Consider the following 17,031-nt stretch of genomic DNA (forward strand, 5'->3'; position numbering starts at 1 on the left):
TTTTTTACGGCTAATGTAGTAGCAAGTGACATAAAGACACAGATGAAATATTACAGGTATAATTTCTTTACGATAGACGTTGCTTCATCGAAGCATTTTGCCTCTCTAATTCGCTCATTAACCGATATTAATTTCAATGAACATTACTTAATATCACAACGCGTGTTAAATGTACATGTAGCCACTTTTACCGTTTCTCATGGATCGTGGATTTACCATTGCGAATGACTCGATAATTACGAACACATCATTCCTGCGGCTAATCCCCGTGTCGAGAAACCACAATGGGAAAAACTTTCAGAGATTGTTAACCGAGTATAAAAGGATTAAAGAAACGATTGAAATGTCGACGTGATTCAACGAGATGCGGCTATGATATAAATGCAGCTATGATGAGATCTCTCCTGAACGACCTTTCGAAGAATGTTCTTTAACACTGAAACCTTGACTTCTTCTTTTATGCGTTACAAAATAAACTTCAATAACTCTGAATTCTATCGATCATTACCGTTTTTTTTTCTTTTTGATTTGTAAATTTTTCCGAAGAAAAATACATACATTTCAAACTTAACGAATTATATAGTACGATAAATAAAAATATCGATAAGTATTTTGAAATCTTTTTAGATTTCTTGAAAATCTAGTAAAAGAATTTTACAGTATAGTAAAGATGTTGATATTCTAGAATTTTTTAGATTTTTTAAAACGATAAAGAAATAAATTTTCGTCTACGAATGATAAAAATATTTAAATTTCTCGATGAAATTATTTCATGCACAATATTTCGTAGCATTAAAACAAAAGAGAAGTTCATTCTGTGTAGCAATGCAAATTTAATAAGGTTTCCAGATATCATAATGAAGATTCTTCGATACTTTTGCTCGTGTTTCTCGAAGAGCGATTGTTAATTTACTATTCGATTCGTGGCCGATTTGGAACGAAGGTATTCTTTAACTGACATTAATTTCATCTTGAAGAGAATCTGATTTACGAGGACTCGTCCAACGAGTCGAGTTTCTTCTCATCGACAGCGAGCTCTAAAATGTTTTTCTGATTCTGAGGTTGAGGTTGTTGCTCCTTACCTCCATTTTCGATTAAAATCCAATCGAAAAGTTCAACATGAACATATTCTTTTCTTCCATAATAAATTTCTTAGGTTAATAAAACTAACAAGTTAGATATTTCAGATTAGATAATAGATCTAATCTTTTTTCGAGTATGGAATTGATACAAATTTTAGCTTTTAGATTATTTTTTTTTTTTTTTTAAGTTAAGTAGAACTATTTATATTAAAAAAATTCTCTTTCCATAGGTAAAATTCAATTTTAAAATAAGTTAATCAACGAACCACAAATATTCGAAATGTGTAAATGTATTTTGCACAAACCTTTCCTTTCTCTATTTCGTAAATCGCAATTCCACTTTTCACGATATTGCCAACCATTATCCACGGCAGTGATTTAAAGAAAATTCAACGATGATTCATCGTGATTTAGTGGTTCGCCAACATTTTTAGTCCGCTTCTTTGCGGTCAAAGATAGTTCGACTCGAAACTCGTGTCCTTGATCTCTCTGTATTCTTAATTTCTTTTTCTTTTTTATCATTTCTTCGCTATCCTTGTTCAATCGTTGACATTTTCAATAATTCTCGATTAAAAATAATTTCACACAAAGTTTACGAACAATCTATCTAGAGAAAACTAGCTTTCTAAGTTTTACTTTCGTCCAACATTCGATATATCCAGCAATTTTATTATCCAACTGATTTTTTAACATTGGAAAACATTCGAATTTTCTACAAACTCGACGAACACGCTTTCTCGCGTGTCGCAATGTCGGTGAAAAACAATCGAAAAAACAGCAATCCCAAAATTTCCTAAGTTTAACATCATAATTTAGAGAAACTATCCTTCTTTTTTTATATCTTATTCGTTCTTACACGCATAAATTCATGCTAGAAAAAGAAACAAAAATATTATTGTCAAGAAACAAAAAAAAAAAAAAAAAGAAAAGAAAAAATTCAATTTATCTTCAAATTTTAAGATAAAAATTACAAGAAAGAAACATCCATTTTTCTCGAATATTCACGACTTGTTATCTTTAACAAATCCTCACCGAAAAATTCTCCTCTCTCAGGTTCGTTTAAATTTTCCCTCCTTTTCAAATTCAAGAGAGGAGCACGCGACGTGGCGAAGCATCGTGGCTGCAACGTTAATAAATCTTTGCAAGAACCAAGAGATTCCCTCCAATTTATAATCCCGTTTCCCCTCGTGGGAGGGAACGAATATCTTCAAGAGTCGAGGGAGTCGTAAATTCTAGGAAGCGAGCGGAGCCAGGCCAAGCTATCGGAAGCGCTCGAACTACGGAGTTAGGGGAAGGAGAGGGGGGAGGCAGAGGAGGGGACTTTCTACCCGTCTCCCGTCCCCGGGAAAGAATTCTTCTTTCGTTAGGGTAACGCGACGATCGACGACGATGACGACGACCACGGCGACCAGGACGACGACGACGACGACGACGACGAGAAAGATCACGACCGGTCTTCTCCTCTATTGCCTCTCTTGTACGCACGCGTTGCTTCGTGCCTTCGTAATTTGTGTGTTTCGAGGTCGTGGAGAGAAGAAGACCCGGTTTCGAGGCAAGGGAATCTCGTGATGGTAGGAACGTGTCGGTCGAGTTCGAGGTATGTAAGTACACGGGCTGTTGCGAACATATCTTATTTTTCTCCTCCTTCTTTTTTTTTTCTTCTTCTTCAATTAGAGAATTGAGACAGATTGGGTTGGTTGTTATACATTGTGCACGTATGCTGTGTATACGATACACATTTGTATACGATAATTTATTCGTTACAGTGGAACCTGCAAGTGGAATTTATCAATTATTTCGATCATTGTAATTGATTATAATTAATGTCAAATTTTTAGGATTGTTCGCAGATTTAAGTAGGTATGGATTGCGTGGAAATTGCAAATTTCGTGTGGAAATTCTTCGAATAATCTTGGGATAAATGAACGTATAAATATTGAATTGACGGAGAATTGCTTATAAAATATTTACACGTACTCGAGGAACCAACGCAATCTTTTCCTTTGGAATGAGACGTAACTTGCAACAGATTGACCTAAGCGTAACGAAGAATATGCGGGATGTGTCGAGCGAGATACGATTATGTACCGCATAGGCAACACAAGTATTACGGAAAGGTGTCGATGCCACGGATGTGGGCGAGGGCGTTCGAGAAAGTAAAAAATACTCCAGGGCCATTGTAGTACATTGTCTTATGAGCACGGTGCCACACCGCCCACTGTCAACGTTATCGTAATCGTATGCGGGCACCGTGCGTTCAACTTACGAAATCACAATAAGAAGAACGGAGGGAAGGATTTTGAAGAATGCGAGATCACTTTCGACGGATAGATAGATCTTTTTTTCTTTTTTCTTTGCAGAGAAAAATTACGTGACGGTCAAATGATCTAAAGTAATCATTATCTCGAATATAAATTTTATTCGATGATTTGAACTTTATTTCGTCAGACGTTAATTTGTAAATCTTCCGTATCGTAATTACGATGAAATTAAAACGAGAATCTGAGAATATTTCTGTGAAACTCGACCGGAAAAAAAATACACGAGGAAATCGAAGATTAGAATTAAATGATAAAAATTATATATAACGTGTTTAGCTCGTGTATTTATCCTGTAACCAATTTTTAATTATACGAATGTTTAATGCTGTTTGGAATTACATAGAAATTAAATTAACTAGTTACACCAAAAGGTTCTCAATCTTTCATAAGTGTATACTACTATTAAATTTTGGTATCATTAAGATATCATCCAGATATGTACAAATCTAAACTATAATATAGTTTTTTTAATTTTTATTACAATTAAAATATAATAATCCTTTCAAAAAAAGTGAAAACAATATCTTGGTCATATCGAGATAGCAATTTATATTGTTTTTTTTTTCTTTATTCCATTTGAGTTATCTTCTGATTATTAAAAATGAAATTTTTGAGAACCTCTGAATTACACTAATAATATTTCACAATTTCTTTTTATTACACAAATTACAAAATCACGAGAGGATGACGAATTATACAATTTTCATTATATATATATATATATTGTTATATGTCAAGAGCGTCGATGCACACGAATTTAATGCATCCTGTTATCGAAATTAATCGAAAGAGAATTTAAGAAGCGGAAACGAAAACATGGTGCGTTTTAGCTTAAAGGATAAATTACATTTAGTCACGTAAACGAAAGCTCGTGTTCGGTGTGTTAAAATATCTATAGCTTTCGAAGTCGTGGACAGTGTTACAAAGAAATCACTATTCTTCGCTCGTTCCTTCGCATGCATTATCCTGCCGATATTCTCCTCCAGACCAACGTTTCGTATCTTTTTACTGGAAAACGTATTCGTGATATGAGTCTAGACGGTACATATCTATGTAAATACCTACAGAACACGTATCCTGTACGAGTAAATTATACAACACTGAGGTGATATTTTGCTGAATTTCTAGTTATAACTTTTAAAATATTGAACTTTAACGTATAGAATGTAGTTAGCATTAAAGTTTTATTTTATGATATTATATTCATTAATCTTCGCCTAATATGTCCTAATTCAATGAACCATCAATGATATCAGTAGAATATTAATTATACGAATTTCATTTTATCTAATAGCCGATTATCTAATGTAATTGGACAAGATCGGATGTTAAAACTTTTTTGTCGAAGGATATGATACTTGTTTAAGTTTCGACGAATTCTTGAATGAGTATACCGTTATTTTTTTACAAGTTTCTTCAGTTATCTTACTCGTTCGCATTTCACGTGGATCAAATAGTTTCCATTTCACTAGCTAGATTCGGTGTACCATTCCAGGGTGACTTTCACGCAAAGAAATCATTCTGGTCACATAGCGCGGCGCACCTCGCTAGAAATTCCATAATGACCTACTACTAGGAGGGAAATCTTGGCGCGCACGAGTATCCTCCTCGAGTATGTTTACCGAAGTGTGGAGAAAAACGAAGAATTTACTTTTCACCGAATGCGATTTATCGCCACATCGGGCCGAGAAAATGGATCCACCTCGTAAAATATTAACTACGAATCCATCCACAGGTGTTCATAAACTAGAAAATGTTAACCAGAAGCAATTGTGCACGAGGTTTGAACGTTTACATTCATATGCAATTGAAACAAAACCCTCGGCTATCCCCTTTCTCGTGTTTCGTTTCTTTCATCGTGTAGGAAACGGTGTGAATGGTTTCATAAGTAATGCCAACAACTACTTTCTCCAGTCTCTTTTAATGGCCTTTGTTACATTACGTCGAAATTGGATGCCAAGTAACGTGAGATGCAATTAAATATTTAAGCCATTTATCAAAATTATTGTAAATAAGAAATATTCAAACAATTCATACATACGAAATGTTAATTAAAAATTACATTACGTTGAATGATCGTATCTTATTTTCATTTTTTTAAATATAATTTTATAATAAGATAAAATTTTTATGCTTTATTTTCCCATCATAGAGAATATTTTAAATTATTAAATGAAATTATAAGATAAAAAAAAGTTTTTATATACTCGAAGAGATTTTTCAAAAAATAAATTGTTTTATCTATAATTATCTCATTACGCTCTATACATACAAATTACATATTTTGCTTGTAAGATAGACTTTTGTAAATTGATCGTACATAAATTTTTTATATTCAAATTCGATCAGAAAGCTACAGGTAGAAAAATACATCATAACAATACTCACGTTAACCATCCGTGGCTACGTTTACGTCCCGTCTTCTCCAGACTGTCACCTCTTCGTGGAGGTCCTCTTCGAGATCCTGTTCAAGGTCGCCACGTACCTCTCACTTTATCACTAATCCCAAGTCGGAAGAAAGGAAGGTCCTTACGCACACACTGACCTTACTGCCACTTGCACTTTCATCGATCGACTTCACTGCGCAGAACCAACAACGAGTTGGTGAAAATAAGATTAAAGAAAAGAACGTGCAAAAGATCGAGAAAACGATCACGGTGCTGGTCGATAAATCGTAACGAAGCCGTGTCGACGAGAAGTTGAGTAATACATTTGAGAATCATGCGAACCGAGATGCGAAAGGAACATGTCGCAGCTCCGCGAGCGGAGCGAGTTCTGCCACCAACTGACTACAATCGACCGACTGAATGACTTGACTGACTGTGCGCTCACTACTAGCCGTGAACTGCCACTCGCGGATCCGGACTCGATCACCACCATCCTAGCTGGCCTTCCTTCTCTTTTTCTGACGACTATCCTCTCTCTTCACCTTCCTCTTTACCCGCGCGACGCCGCGCCACTTCCCCTTGCCTATCACAGGTATCAAACTTTGTTTACGTAGTTCACGGAGCTTTAAGAAAGGATTTTCGATCGATTAAAATATTTACCTAGTTGTGCGATGTAGAATATTGAATGATTCGTTGAGCGAAGAATCATATCTGCAATAAATAGAAAATTTATTAATATAAAATTATTTTACATTATTTTGAAAATTAACATTATTTTTTGGATTTTTATATATTATATATTGAATTTTGATACGGTAATTCTTCTTTTATGTTGATAAAGGGTGCATTTTTCGTGTAGCCTGAAATCCTTCCATTGTTTTGAGCGGTGTAGCATGGCGGGATCTTGATAAAGTATTCCATAAAATGTTCAATTCACGTATAGTTACCGGAAGTCATTTCTTTTGTAAAGAACTTTTCCTCGATGTTGAACTGAAAGGAATAAATATATAACAATGTTAAGAAAAAAAATGTTTGCTCTTTCTGATTATTTTCGATTAATTATTCATATCATGGGATAATCCAATATACTTAAATTTTGATATGAAGTGAAATTGAACTTTTTCAAAAATTTATATGTTTAAAATCAAGCTTCAAATTATCACGATTTGCCTGGTGATTATCTAAATGGCAGAATTACGAACAGTTTTGAAATATAATCTACAAAACAATGATATATTTATTTAAGCGATCGATTAAATTCTTGTAACGATAGACAGTTTAGTCTACTATAACGGTGAATTTTGTACGACAGAAAATATACGAAATTTACCTAAATGGCAAGTGAAAAGTACGCGAGAGGAGGAATAAAATGGGAGCGACCGAGAGACTGTATTGAAAAAAGAACGTGCAAACGAAATGTAGTTGAAAGAAGAGAAAATGAGGATCGTAGCCTCTGGCTACAGGCTGCTCTGGTGAAAGCTTGTATACGTTGACTTTGCTCGAAATATTCGTTTCAATTTTATTAAGCGAGATATTGTTTATTAAGCTACAACTGATTTCTACAATATCATCGTATGTAAATTGAATTTTCTGAAAAAATTCTTTTCATATGACTTAATAAAAAATCTTATTGGAATATTCTTTCTACGTATTTAATCTTTTGATTACTATACCTTAATTATTATATCTTTGTTTATAATAAATATTCGACGATAAAATTGACACATAACAAAATAAGAATACTAAACGAAATTGTAATAGATTAATATAATAAAATAATATAAATAAAAATTCTTACCAGTTTAAAAATAGTTTTAAATGTTGTTAAAAAAAATACTACCAAAAAACTTAAATTGAAAAATTAATAATAATAATTAAATGAAATAAGTCAGCGTTGAAGCTGAATGATATCTTGCGTTGAAACATTCATATATAAACATTTAGGGTATATTACATTTTCTAAAACTGTCAACCAAGAGATATATTGTAAAATTAAGGTTATATATAAATTTTCTATATTAAAGATTAAAACACATTGTAATTTTAAAAAAGATAGGAGAAAGTTTAATTGAAATTTCGTATCTCATCGTATGCGAATAAATATAGATAAAAATAATAGAAACAGAGCAGAGATAGAATAAAAATTTGAAAATCAGTGCTATCTCTGGGATGCTGTAGATAAAACACAAATATGAATAAACAGAACAAATAGTGAAACAAGAATAGAGATGTAGGAAAAATTGTGAAATCAGCGCCATCTCTAGAGTGCCGCAGATGAAACACAAGAATAAACAAGAAAAGTAAATAGAAGGAAAAAAATAGAGATAAGATGAAAACTGACCTTTTGCGCAATCTAGTGAATATTTTTAGAAAAATAATTCTTTGAAGAGATATCATTGGCATTCAACAGATGGAGTTGATGGTCAATTCTTATTCATCTTTTTTATCATATTCTTTTTGTCTATATTTCTAATTTCATGTATGATACTTTAAATAATACTAATTTTTATCTTATTTCTATCCTTAATATACTATTTATTCTTCTTATCGATATTTTTTTTTCACTTTATAAAATTCACGCACCAATATTTAATTTAACTTTATTATCTTTTTTGTTCAAACTATTGATAAAAATCTTAATAAAATATAATTAATTCAATCTTTCACGTCATAAATAAGCATGTACATTTTATTTATGTTTATTTTAACCACTTATTCTCTTGATAGAAGCACTAATTATAACCAAAACTGATATTTAACTAATATTTAACTAATATTTAAGTAATTTGTATTCGAAACGAATATTTAAAGAAAAAAATACTAACACGACCGTTAAGATCGATGAAAAATCGTTAGATATATAAATATATAAATCGATATATAATCGATAAATCGATAATCGATAAAAAAATCAATAAATAAATAAATTAATAAAAAAATATATAAATATAAACATTAAATAAATAATTATTAAATGAATAAATTAATAATATATAATAATAAATTAATAGTTTTATATATATTTAATTAGAATAATTAAAATATATTATTTACGTAATTATTTTTCTATTCGATTTCGATTGTAGAATTGATATAAATGCTAGCCAATCAGAATGCTTCTATTCAAATGTAATATATGGCAGTCTCCTGTGAAAAGTCATCGTGAGAGGTTGTGTTACTCAATTTTCATCGACAACAATTCATCATCGAGTACGCAGTAAGTAATTTTATTCTTATTCTGTTATCGAATTTATAAATTATTATAAGTTTTGTTTATTTATTATTGTCATCAATTAATTAGTGTTTCGAGTTTCTTTATACTTTTCGTCAATCGTCGAGGTTACCGGTAGCTCGTACTTCGTGAAGATTTGAATTCACTTTATTGTTTTATCATAATATGGTTTTTTTTTATTTTATATTTGTTTTACGTTTTTTATTTTTAATTTTTATTTGGAAAAGTCGTTCCATTATCAGAATAATTTCGAAGAAAAAATGATTTATAGTATGCACATGTCACTATGATTTATAGTTGACTTTGATGTTTTATTTCTTTTAACAAAGGTTATTAACAAGTTTCTATAATTTTTTTATCTGTATTGAAACGAATATACAAAGTCCATTTTATTTTATAAAAATAATTATATTACGTATTACGTTTACTACATATTACGTATTACATTTACTATATATTAAAAATGTTTCTAAACATTTTTTCGTATATCTTGTTTATATTTCTGTTTCTTTTTTCGTTCAATGTTATATTCGAGATTGATGACATTTTTTTTCATATCATCTTTCAAGAAATTGAAAGTTCGTATCAGGTTCGATATATTTCAACATATTTCGAATTGCTGAATTACCGCGTATTTTCTCTCTAATTCGCGATAATCGATTCGCAATTCTTAATTCGATAATCGAAATTGTGACGCGGTGAGTTATTGTACTAACGATATTGTAATAATTAGAAGTTCCATTTTTCTTTATGTGCTGTGTGATTTATTTGCCGAGTATATATTTCCTTTTATAATTTTATATTTATCATTTGTAATATTCGATCAATACACATGTATTACTATAATTCAATTAATATATTTATTACTATAATCGACAATTTTTCGAAGGTAAATTATTTGCTTTTCTTTATTCATTATTTAATGGTTATAGTTCTAGCTAGTTCATATTATAACATTCATATTATAACTTTTTAAAAAAGAATTTGCGTTTGATTATTATTTTAATTTAATATAATCGATTAATTTTATACATTTTATATGTTTATTTGAAAATTCTTATTTTCTTTTATACAGATTAATTGATTATTGGATCAACTTCAAAGGAGGGAAAAATTTCAATATGGACATCATCATATTTTTCCAAAGAGAAGTTTGATATTTTGCTTGTGTACTGTATGTATTTATTCTGTTTTTATTCAATCATTTTAATATACTTTATTATTTTAGAGTATAATTATATTTTTATAATGAATATTCACCACAAATATACATAATACTTTAGTTTAAATAATAATTTAAAAATATGCATTCTATCTTATATATGAAATTTTTTTATTTTGTGAAAATTTCTGAATATTTTCTGAAACAAATGTTTAAACAAAAAGAAGAAACAAAAAAAATTTTGTTTTTTATGGAATATAAATTTCCTTCTTTTTCTAATTCTTTCATTATAATATATAGTTTCATAATAATACAGTTTTATTTCCAGAGAATTTTTGGGACCACGTGCAATGTGGTTGATAGATTCAGTGTTAGTTCTCTAGTAACTTTTTTTATATTTTAGAATATAATAGCTTAAATTAAATTCATTTATTATATTGAAATTAGAATCAGTGCTTGTTCATTGTCTATATTTTAAACTGACGCGTTAGTAGTTTTTTATTTTTATTTTTTTTTTTAAATATTTGTTTTTAGTACAGGGTAGACTCAGTGCTTCTCGAAGGAATAGGGCAATCATCCACCACCTGAAGAGGTAATTATTTATATATATTTTCCACTTCAACTTTTTAAATAATCAGTATTGTTTTAATTATGTTTCATGTTTTGTTACAGTTTCCACTTCCTGATAATGACTACTTTGGCGACTTTTCTTTTTGACTACTTTTCATCTTGAACCACGACAATGCAGATTCTTCGCATCTATCGGTGAGTCGCATGCATTTATGTTCCTCCAGTTACTCAATCATGTCGTAGGACGAAAGGTCTGAATCGACACGGGTGACTGGTTGTATACATAGATTTTTGCACGAGCACAATGATCGCGGGTATTTATTATACGCGTGTAATAATATTTCTTTTTTTTATATTTATTAGATCAGGATAGATCTTCTTGTACGTCGCATTTTTCAGAAAATTTTTCAGAAAATTATAATAAATGAATGATATTAATAGAATGATAATGATATTAAATCTTTTTTAGTGAAAAAATCAGATATTTTCTGGATTTGATACAATAAAAATGTCAATAATGTACATTATTATTAGTATAATAATCAATTTTTAATAATTAATTTTATCTTTTGTTATATTGTAATATTTAATTATTTGACGTTTTGTTATAAATTAGATATATTAATATAAATATTTAAAATATAAAAATACTTCATTTTCTCTGCAAAAAAAAATGTATGATATATTATGTACAAGAAGATATTTCGCGACAGGTAGATTTCTGAATCAAAGTAAAAAGTTTTAAAAACTGATTTTGCATTTTCGAAATTGTACTTTGATGATGAGATCACCTGAGGCATTTTCATTAATATTCCATTTAATTATTTCTTATTATATTAATTTTCATAATTAAATCTTATTAAATTATTTATATATTTTTTCTATATATAATAATTCATTAAATTTATAAAATAAATTTATCAAAATTTGAAATAAAATAGATAGAATCTTGAATTAAAGAACATTAGTCCGTTAGATATATTAATATTCTTTTTAGCTCAGGATTTTCAGGTTTAACCTTTTCCATGTTCATTGCCAGTATTTCATTCACGTGCCCAGGTGTTACTTGGATGAGAGAAAGGCGATGGGCATGATGATCATAGTTCATAAGTTTTTAATAATTTCTTAGCGACTGGCGATGCGTTAGTGTATCGTGCACGACGTACTTTCCACATTGTGTGTGTGTGATTAGGCTGTGGAATTGCGTCGTTTCAATTACTATTTCACTATTCAATCCCTTTTTAGAATCACATTCGTAATTAAATATTGTAAATAACTAATAAATAACAAGATTATTAATCTTTAGTCTTAAATTATAAAAATGATACAATTTTGATTCACAATAATGGTATCGTTTAGTCTGGTGACTAATATTTTAGTAGAAAATATTACATATTCATAAATATTCAGAATTAAAATGTAGATACACACGTTTTTGTCGCGTTTCACGCAATGGTCGCTAGCCATCGTCAGTCGATTTCAGGAAAATGGTACGTAAAGTTAGAGTATGAGAGTAGTGTGCCAAGCTCGGGTGTCGGAGGTGTCCCGGGACATTTTCCCTAGTGTAGGCTTTTGCGCCCGAGTATTATGCGTGAGAATCGTGGAATGAATGTGTTGGTATGCCTGTTTTGCCATTTTTTAAATATAGGATTAGGTAGGATAGGTAGTATACTTCTGGTATGTCTGTTAATTATAAGTAGGTAGGGCCGGGCAGGTTGTCACAGTCTCTGATCGGGTAGGCGCGTTTTCGCGTGACAACCTGTTTCAGGGAAAAAAATTTGAGAAATTGAAGGTGAAGCTGAGACAAATGGAGGACAGTGCCATTCGTCTCTGGCTTTTCTCATCGATTTTTCGAATTTCGCGGTCGCGGTCGTGATTTGCTTTCGAAACGAACGTTGCGCTCGAGATTCTGTACATGTTCGGAGAATGATCATTGCGATCGTTGGTCGTCCATGTGCATTTAGCTTCCGCGATTTAGTCCCTTTTTTTTTTCTTTTTTTCTTTGATTTGCGATTAGTGAATCTCGAGCCTAGATTTAAGTTTCAGCGGGCATTGCGCCCGAAGGAGGAAGATCGAAGAGGCCTCGACAAACTGTCGCGAAGAGGGGCTGCAACGAATGGCTTCTCATCTTTTGGATTTTATCTGGGTCCAAAGAATGGGAAGAAGTCATTGTTATTACTTTGTCATTGTGCTCGTTTTAGTAATACGTAGTATATGTTGTATCGTCTTGGTCAAATTGCATGCTGGCCCAACGTTGATCCAGTCATCATGGGCATCGCGATTTTTTTTATTAGTGTTGCGATTGATCAATAACGGGTTGAATTAGAGTTGCGATAAAATGATAATCGCGTTTTCTATTAGCGTTGCGTTGAAAACAATATCGCGGTTGCTTTTAATTATTTTCATTATGAATTAATATATTTTTTATTTATTTTTTTAAATATAAATTTGAGTTTATTCTATATTTATTATATCGATTTATGATATCGTGATATTTCAAATAGCTTTTTAGATTTATAGAATAATAATTCATTAAATTTTGTATTAATTTCATTTGAAGAATTAGTGTTGCGTTAATAAATGATCGCGCTTTTTATAGTAGTGTTGCGTTTATTTGTCCAAATTGCCCATATTTCTTCTACTTGGATTGTGGAAGTACAGCTCCTGAATCACTTATTGCAGCCAAAAAAGCTGTACAAAGGATGATTGTACGACGGCAGTCTCTGACTATGGCTGCAATCTTCCGTTATTAGTGTTGCGTCTATAATGAAATATGAGTGCATAAATTAATTTATCAGAGTTTCGAATATGTTTTCGCGATTTTATTTTATTTTATATTTTATAATATTTTATTTTTTTTTATCTTTTTTTTCTTGATAAAGAATTGCATTGAAAGTATAATGAAGCACTCTTCGCGTTTTCTTTTGAGATTTTAGCATAGTGTTGCGAAATAGAAAAAAATTCCACTCACGGTTTGCTCGTATTTATATTGAGTGGATAATTATTTTGGTAACCCTTCTGGTTATCTTTTCGTCGTTTTTCTCTTTTCAGCATCCCCCTTGTTAAGAGCATTTGTTTATTGTTAAGAAATATATTTTATTTTTTTATCGATGAATATCTTTCATTTAAAATCACGAATTGCCTGACAACATTTTGATAATTTAATTTTTTTTTTTTGAATTAATATCTTTTTTTATTCTTTGATGTAAATTATTTTTTAATTACTAATGCTATAATTGAGTTTGTTACAGATATGGATTTAAGAAAATAAACAAGAAAAAATAAATTCAAGATAATGCGTGATTTGCTAATTATTTTTATTATTGAATTTCATTTAATTATAATATTTTATAGTGTGTTTCAGGAATCCTCTTCAGCTTTCAACGGAATGGATTACATCATGAGAATTGTGTATTGTGTATATAATTCCTGGAATAAGTTCTTGAGAGACTTTCTATGATGTTGTCCTACTAAGTCGAATTTCTGCCAAGTATTTCTTTCGTTTATTTCATTTATTTATTCCCGAAAATTTCAAAAATTTCTGTGAATCTCTTGGTTATCATTGTCCAACGTTGTCCATCGACGTTCATCGGTGAAGTCTTAAATTAAACTTAATCTAGATTTTAATACTAAATCTTAAATCTATCTTACATTATACTTAAAATTAGGACTTAAATTTAAAACGTACGCATCTTATCATTTACATCGAATATAATAAATTATAATAAAGAAAAATCTATGTCCAATGTTGATTATCCAACGTGGTCCAACGTCGTCCAACGTTGTCCATTGATGTTCATTGATGAAATCTTAAATTAAACTTAATCTAGATTTTAATACTAAATCTATCTTACATTATACTTAAAATTAGGACTTAAATTTAAAACGCACGCATCTTATCATTTACATCGAATATAATAAATTATAATAAAGAAAAATCTATGTCCTATGTTGATTATCCAACGTGGTCCAACGTCGTCCAACGTTGTCCATTGATGTTCATCGATGAAATATTAAATTAAACTTAATCTAGATTTTAATACTAAATCTTAAATCTATCTTACATTATACTTAAAATTAGGACTTAAATTTAAAACGCACGTATCTTATCATTTACATCGAATATAATAAATTATAATAAAGAAAAATCTATGTCCTATGTTGATTATCCAACGTGGTCTAACGTCGTCCAACGATGTTCATCGATGAAGTCTTAAATTAAACTTAATCTAGATCTTAATATTAAATCTTAAATCTATCTTATAATACATTTAAAGCTAGGATCTAAATCTAACATGCATGCATGTTATCATTTACATCGAATATGATAAATTATAATGATAATATTAAAATCTAAATCTTAATACTAAATCTTAAATCTATTTGCAACCTCCGTATCAAAAATATTCTGGATCAATTTATAGCGAAAATAACAAATTTGAAAAAAGTTATCTTTTATTATTTAATTTAAAAAAATCGAATGTTCGACGAAGACAAAAAACGAAAGACAAGCGAAGCAAGATAAAAATAAATATTGAAGAACACAAGACATGCCATCGATAAAAATGATAAAAAAATTAAAAAATAGGAATATCCTATAAATCACTGTCATTCTTATGTCACGACTTACATCAGTGGACTTACAAAAGTCGTCGGATAGATGATACTTGCCAGTCGTGGTCAATCAAGAGTTACGACTGCGGCCTAACAGAGGAAGATAATTGTCCCAGCAACACAGGAAGGAACGAGGAAGATCCTCGACCACCTGTGCCGGCTAACAAAGACGATGTTCGACCGTAAGGCCTAACTCTGATCGAGTACTCGATAGCACCAATCGATCAGAGCGCGGACCCTTGATTGACCACCGGAAGTAAAACACCAATCCAACAACTACTGCCATTGTTGCGTGACACGTGGTTGACAGTGACTTGAAAGAAACGAGAAAAGAAACAACAAACCATGATATAGTCATAAGGATAAATTAAAGAAGAAAGTAAGAAACGATTCAAAGGACCAAAATAAAATCTCGAATTGAAAAATAGTCAAAACGAAAGATATCAAAGAATTGAAAATCTTATTTTTCGCTTTAAACTGGAAGAATATCTTGATACGGAATGCACTTAATAATAATAATTTAACTAACATTCATTTATTAACTTATATCTGTATCAAGGATATTCTGATCTCATTTAAAAAAAGAGGAAAAAGTTAACGTTACTAAAATTTTGTTAAAAATTAGAAAATAATATAAAAAGAGAAAAGGAACCAGAGTATCCTTGTTTTTTTAGATTTTATTAATATCTTCAGTCTAGTCCATTGATAATTAATCAAAATAATTAAAAGCAATCATATTTTAGACTAGACTGAGGATGTGCATAGTTCTTGGCTTGCCATCGCTTTTCGAAAACTATTAAAATATTTATAAAATATTTTTTAAATAAAAAATATAAAAAGCGATGCCAATTACCGGGTCTCACCCACGAGGAGGTGACTATGCATCGAGACCCATCTAGTTAAATTTATTTAACAAAATGATTAATACATTAAAATGATACAATTATTTATAAATTAAATCTAAAACGCACGTATCTTATCATTTACATCGAATACAATAAATTACAATAAAAATATTAAAATCTAAATCTTAATACTAAATCTTAAATCTATCTTATACTATACTTAAGACTAGGACTTAAAAAACGCACGCATCTTATCATTTACATCGAATACAATAAATTACAATAAAAATATTAAAATCTAAATCTTAATATTAAATCTTAAATCTATCTTATACTATACTTAAAACTAGGACTTAAATTTAAAACGCACGCATCTTATCGTTTACATCGAATACAATAAATTACAATAAAAATATTAAAATCTAAATCTTAATACTAAATCTTAAATCTATCTTATACTATACTTAAAACTAGGACTTAAAAAACGCACGCATCCTATTATTTACATCGAATACAATAAATTACAATAAAAATATTAAAATCTAATTCTTAATATTAAATCTTAAATCTATCTTATACTATACTTAAAACTAGGACTTAAATTTAAAACGCACGCATTTTATCGTTTACATCGAATACAATAAATTACAATAAAAATATTAAAATCTAAATCTTAATATTAAATCTTAAATCTATCTTATACTATATTTAAAATTAGGACTTAAATTTAAAACGCACGTATCTTATCATTTACATAGAATAAAATATATTTGTCGCAATTTTTCGCACGCATTTAATCCCACGTTGTCCAACCATGA

General features: G+C 30.0%; 1 protein-coding gene across 1 annotated transcript in view; it reads right to left on the reverse strand.

The window, feature by feature from the left end:
• Positions 1-6,231, reverse strand: part of LOC122716538 (calpain-C) — a 31,578-nt gene extending 25,347 nt beyond the window's left edge. Inside the window, exon 1 of the mRNA XM_043939709.1 lies at positions 5,792-6,231. Coding sequence (XP_043795644.1) covers positions 5,792-5,800 — 9 coding nt within the window. The 5' untranslated portion in view covers positions 5,801-6,231. The remainder of the gene's footprint in view (positions 1-5,791) is intronic.
• Positions 6,232-17,031: the final 10,800 nt, after the last annotated feature.

This window comes from Apis laboriosa, unplaced genomic scaffold (genome assembly GCF_014066325.1).
Source record: "Apis laboriosa isolate Shangri-la unplaced genomic scaffold, ASM1406632v1 scaffold47_cov149, whole genome shotgun sequence".
In the NCBI taxonomy this organism is placed as follows: domain Eukaryota; kingdom Metazoa; phylum Arthropoda; class Insecta; order Hymenoptera; family Apidae; genus Apis; species Apis laboriosa.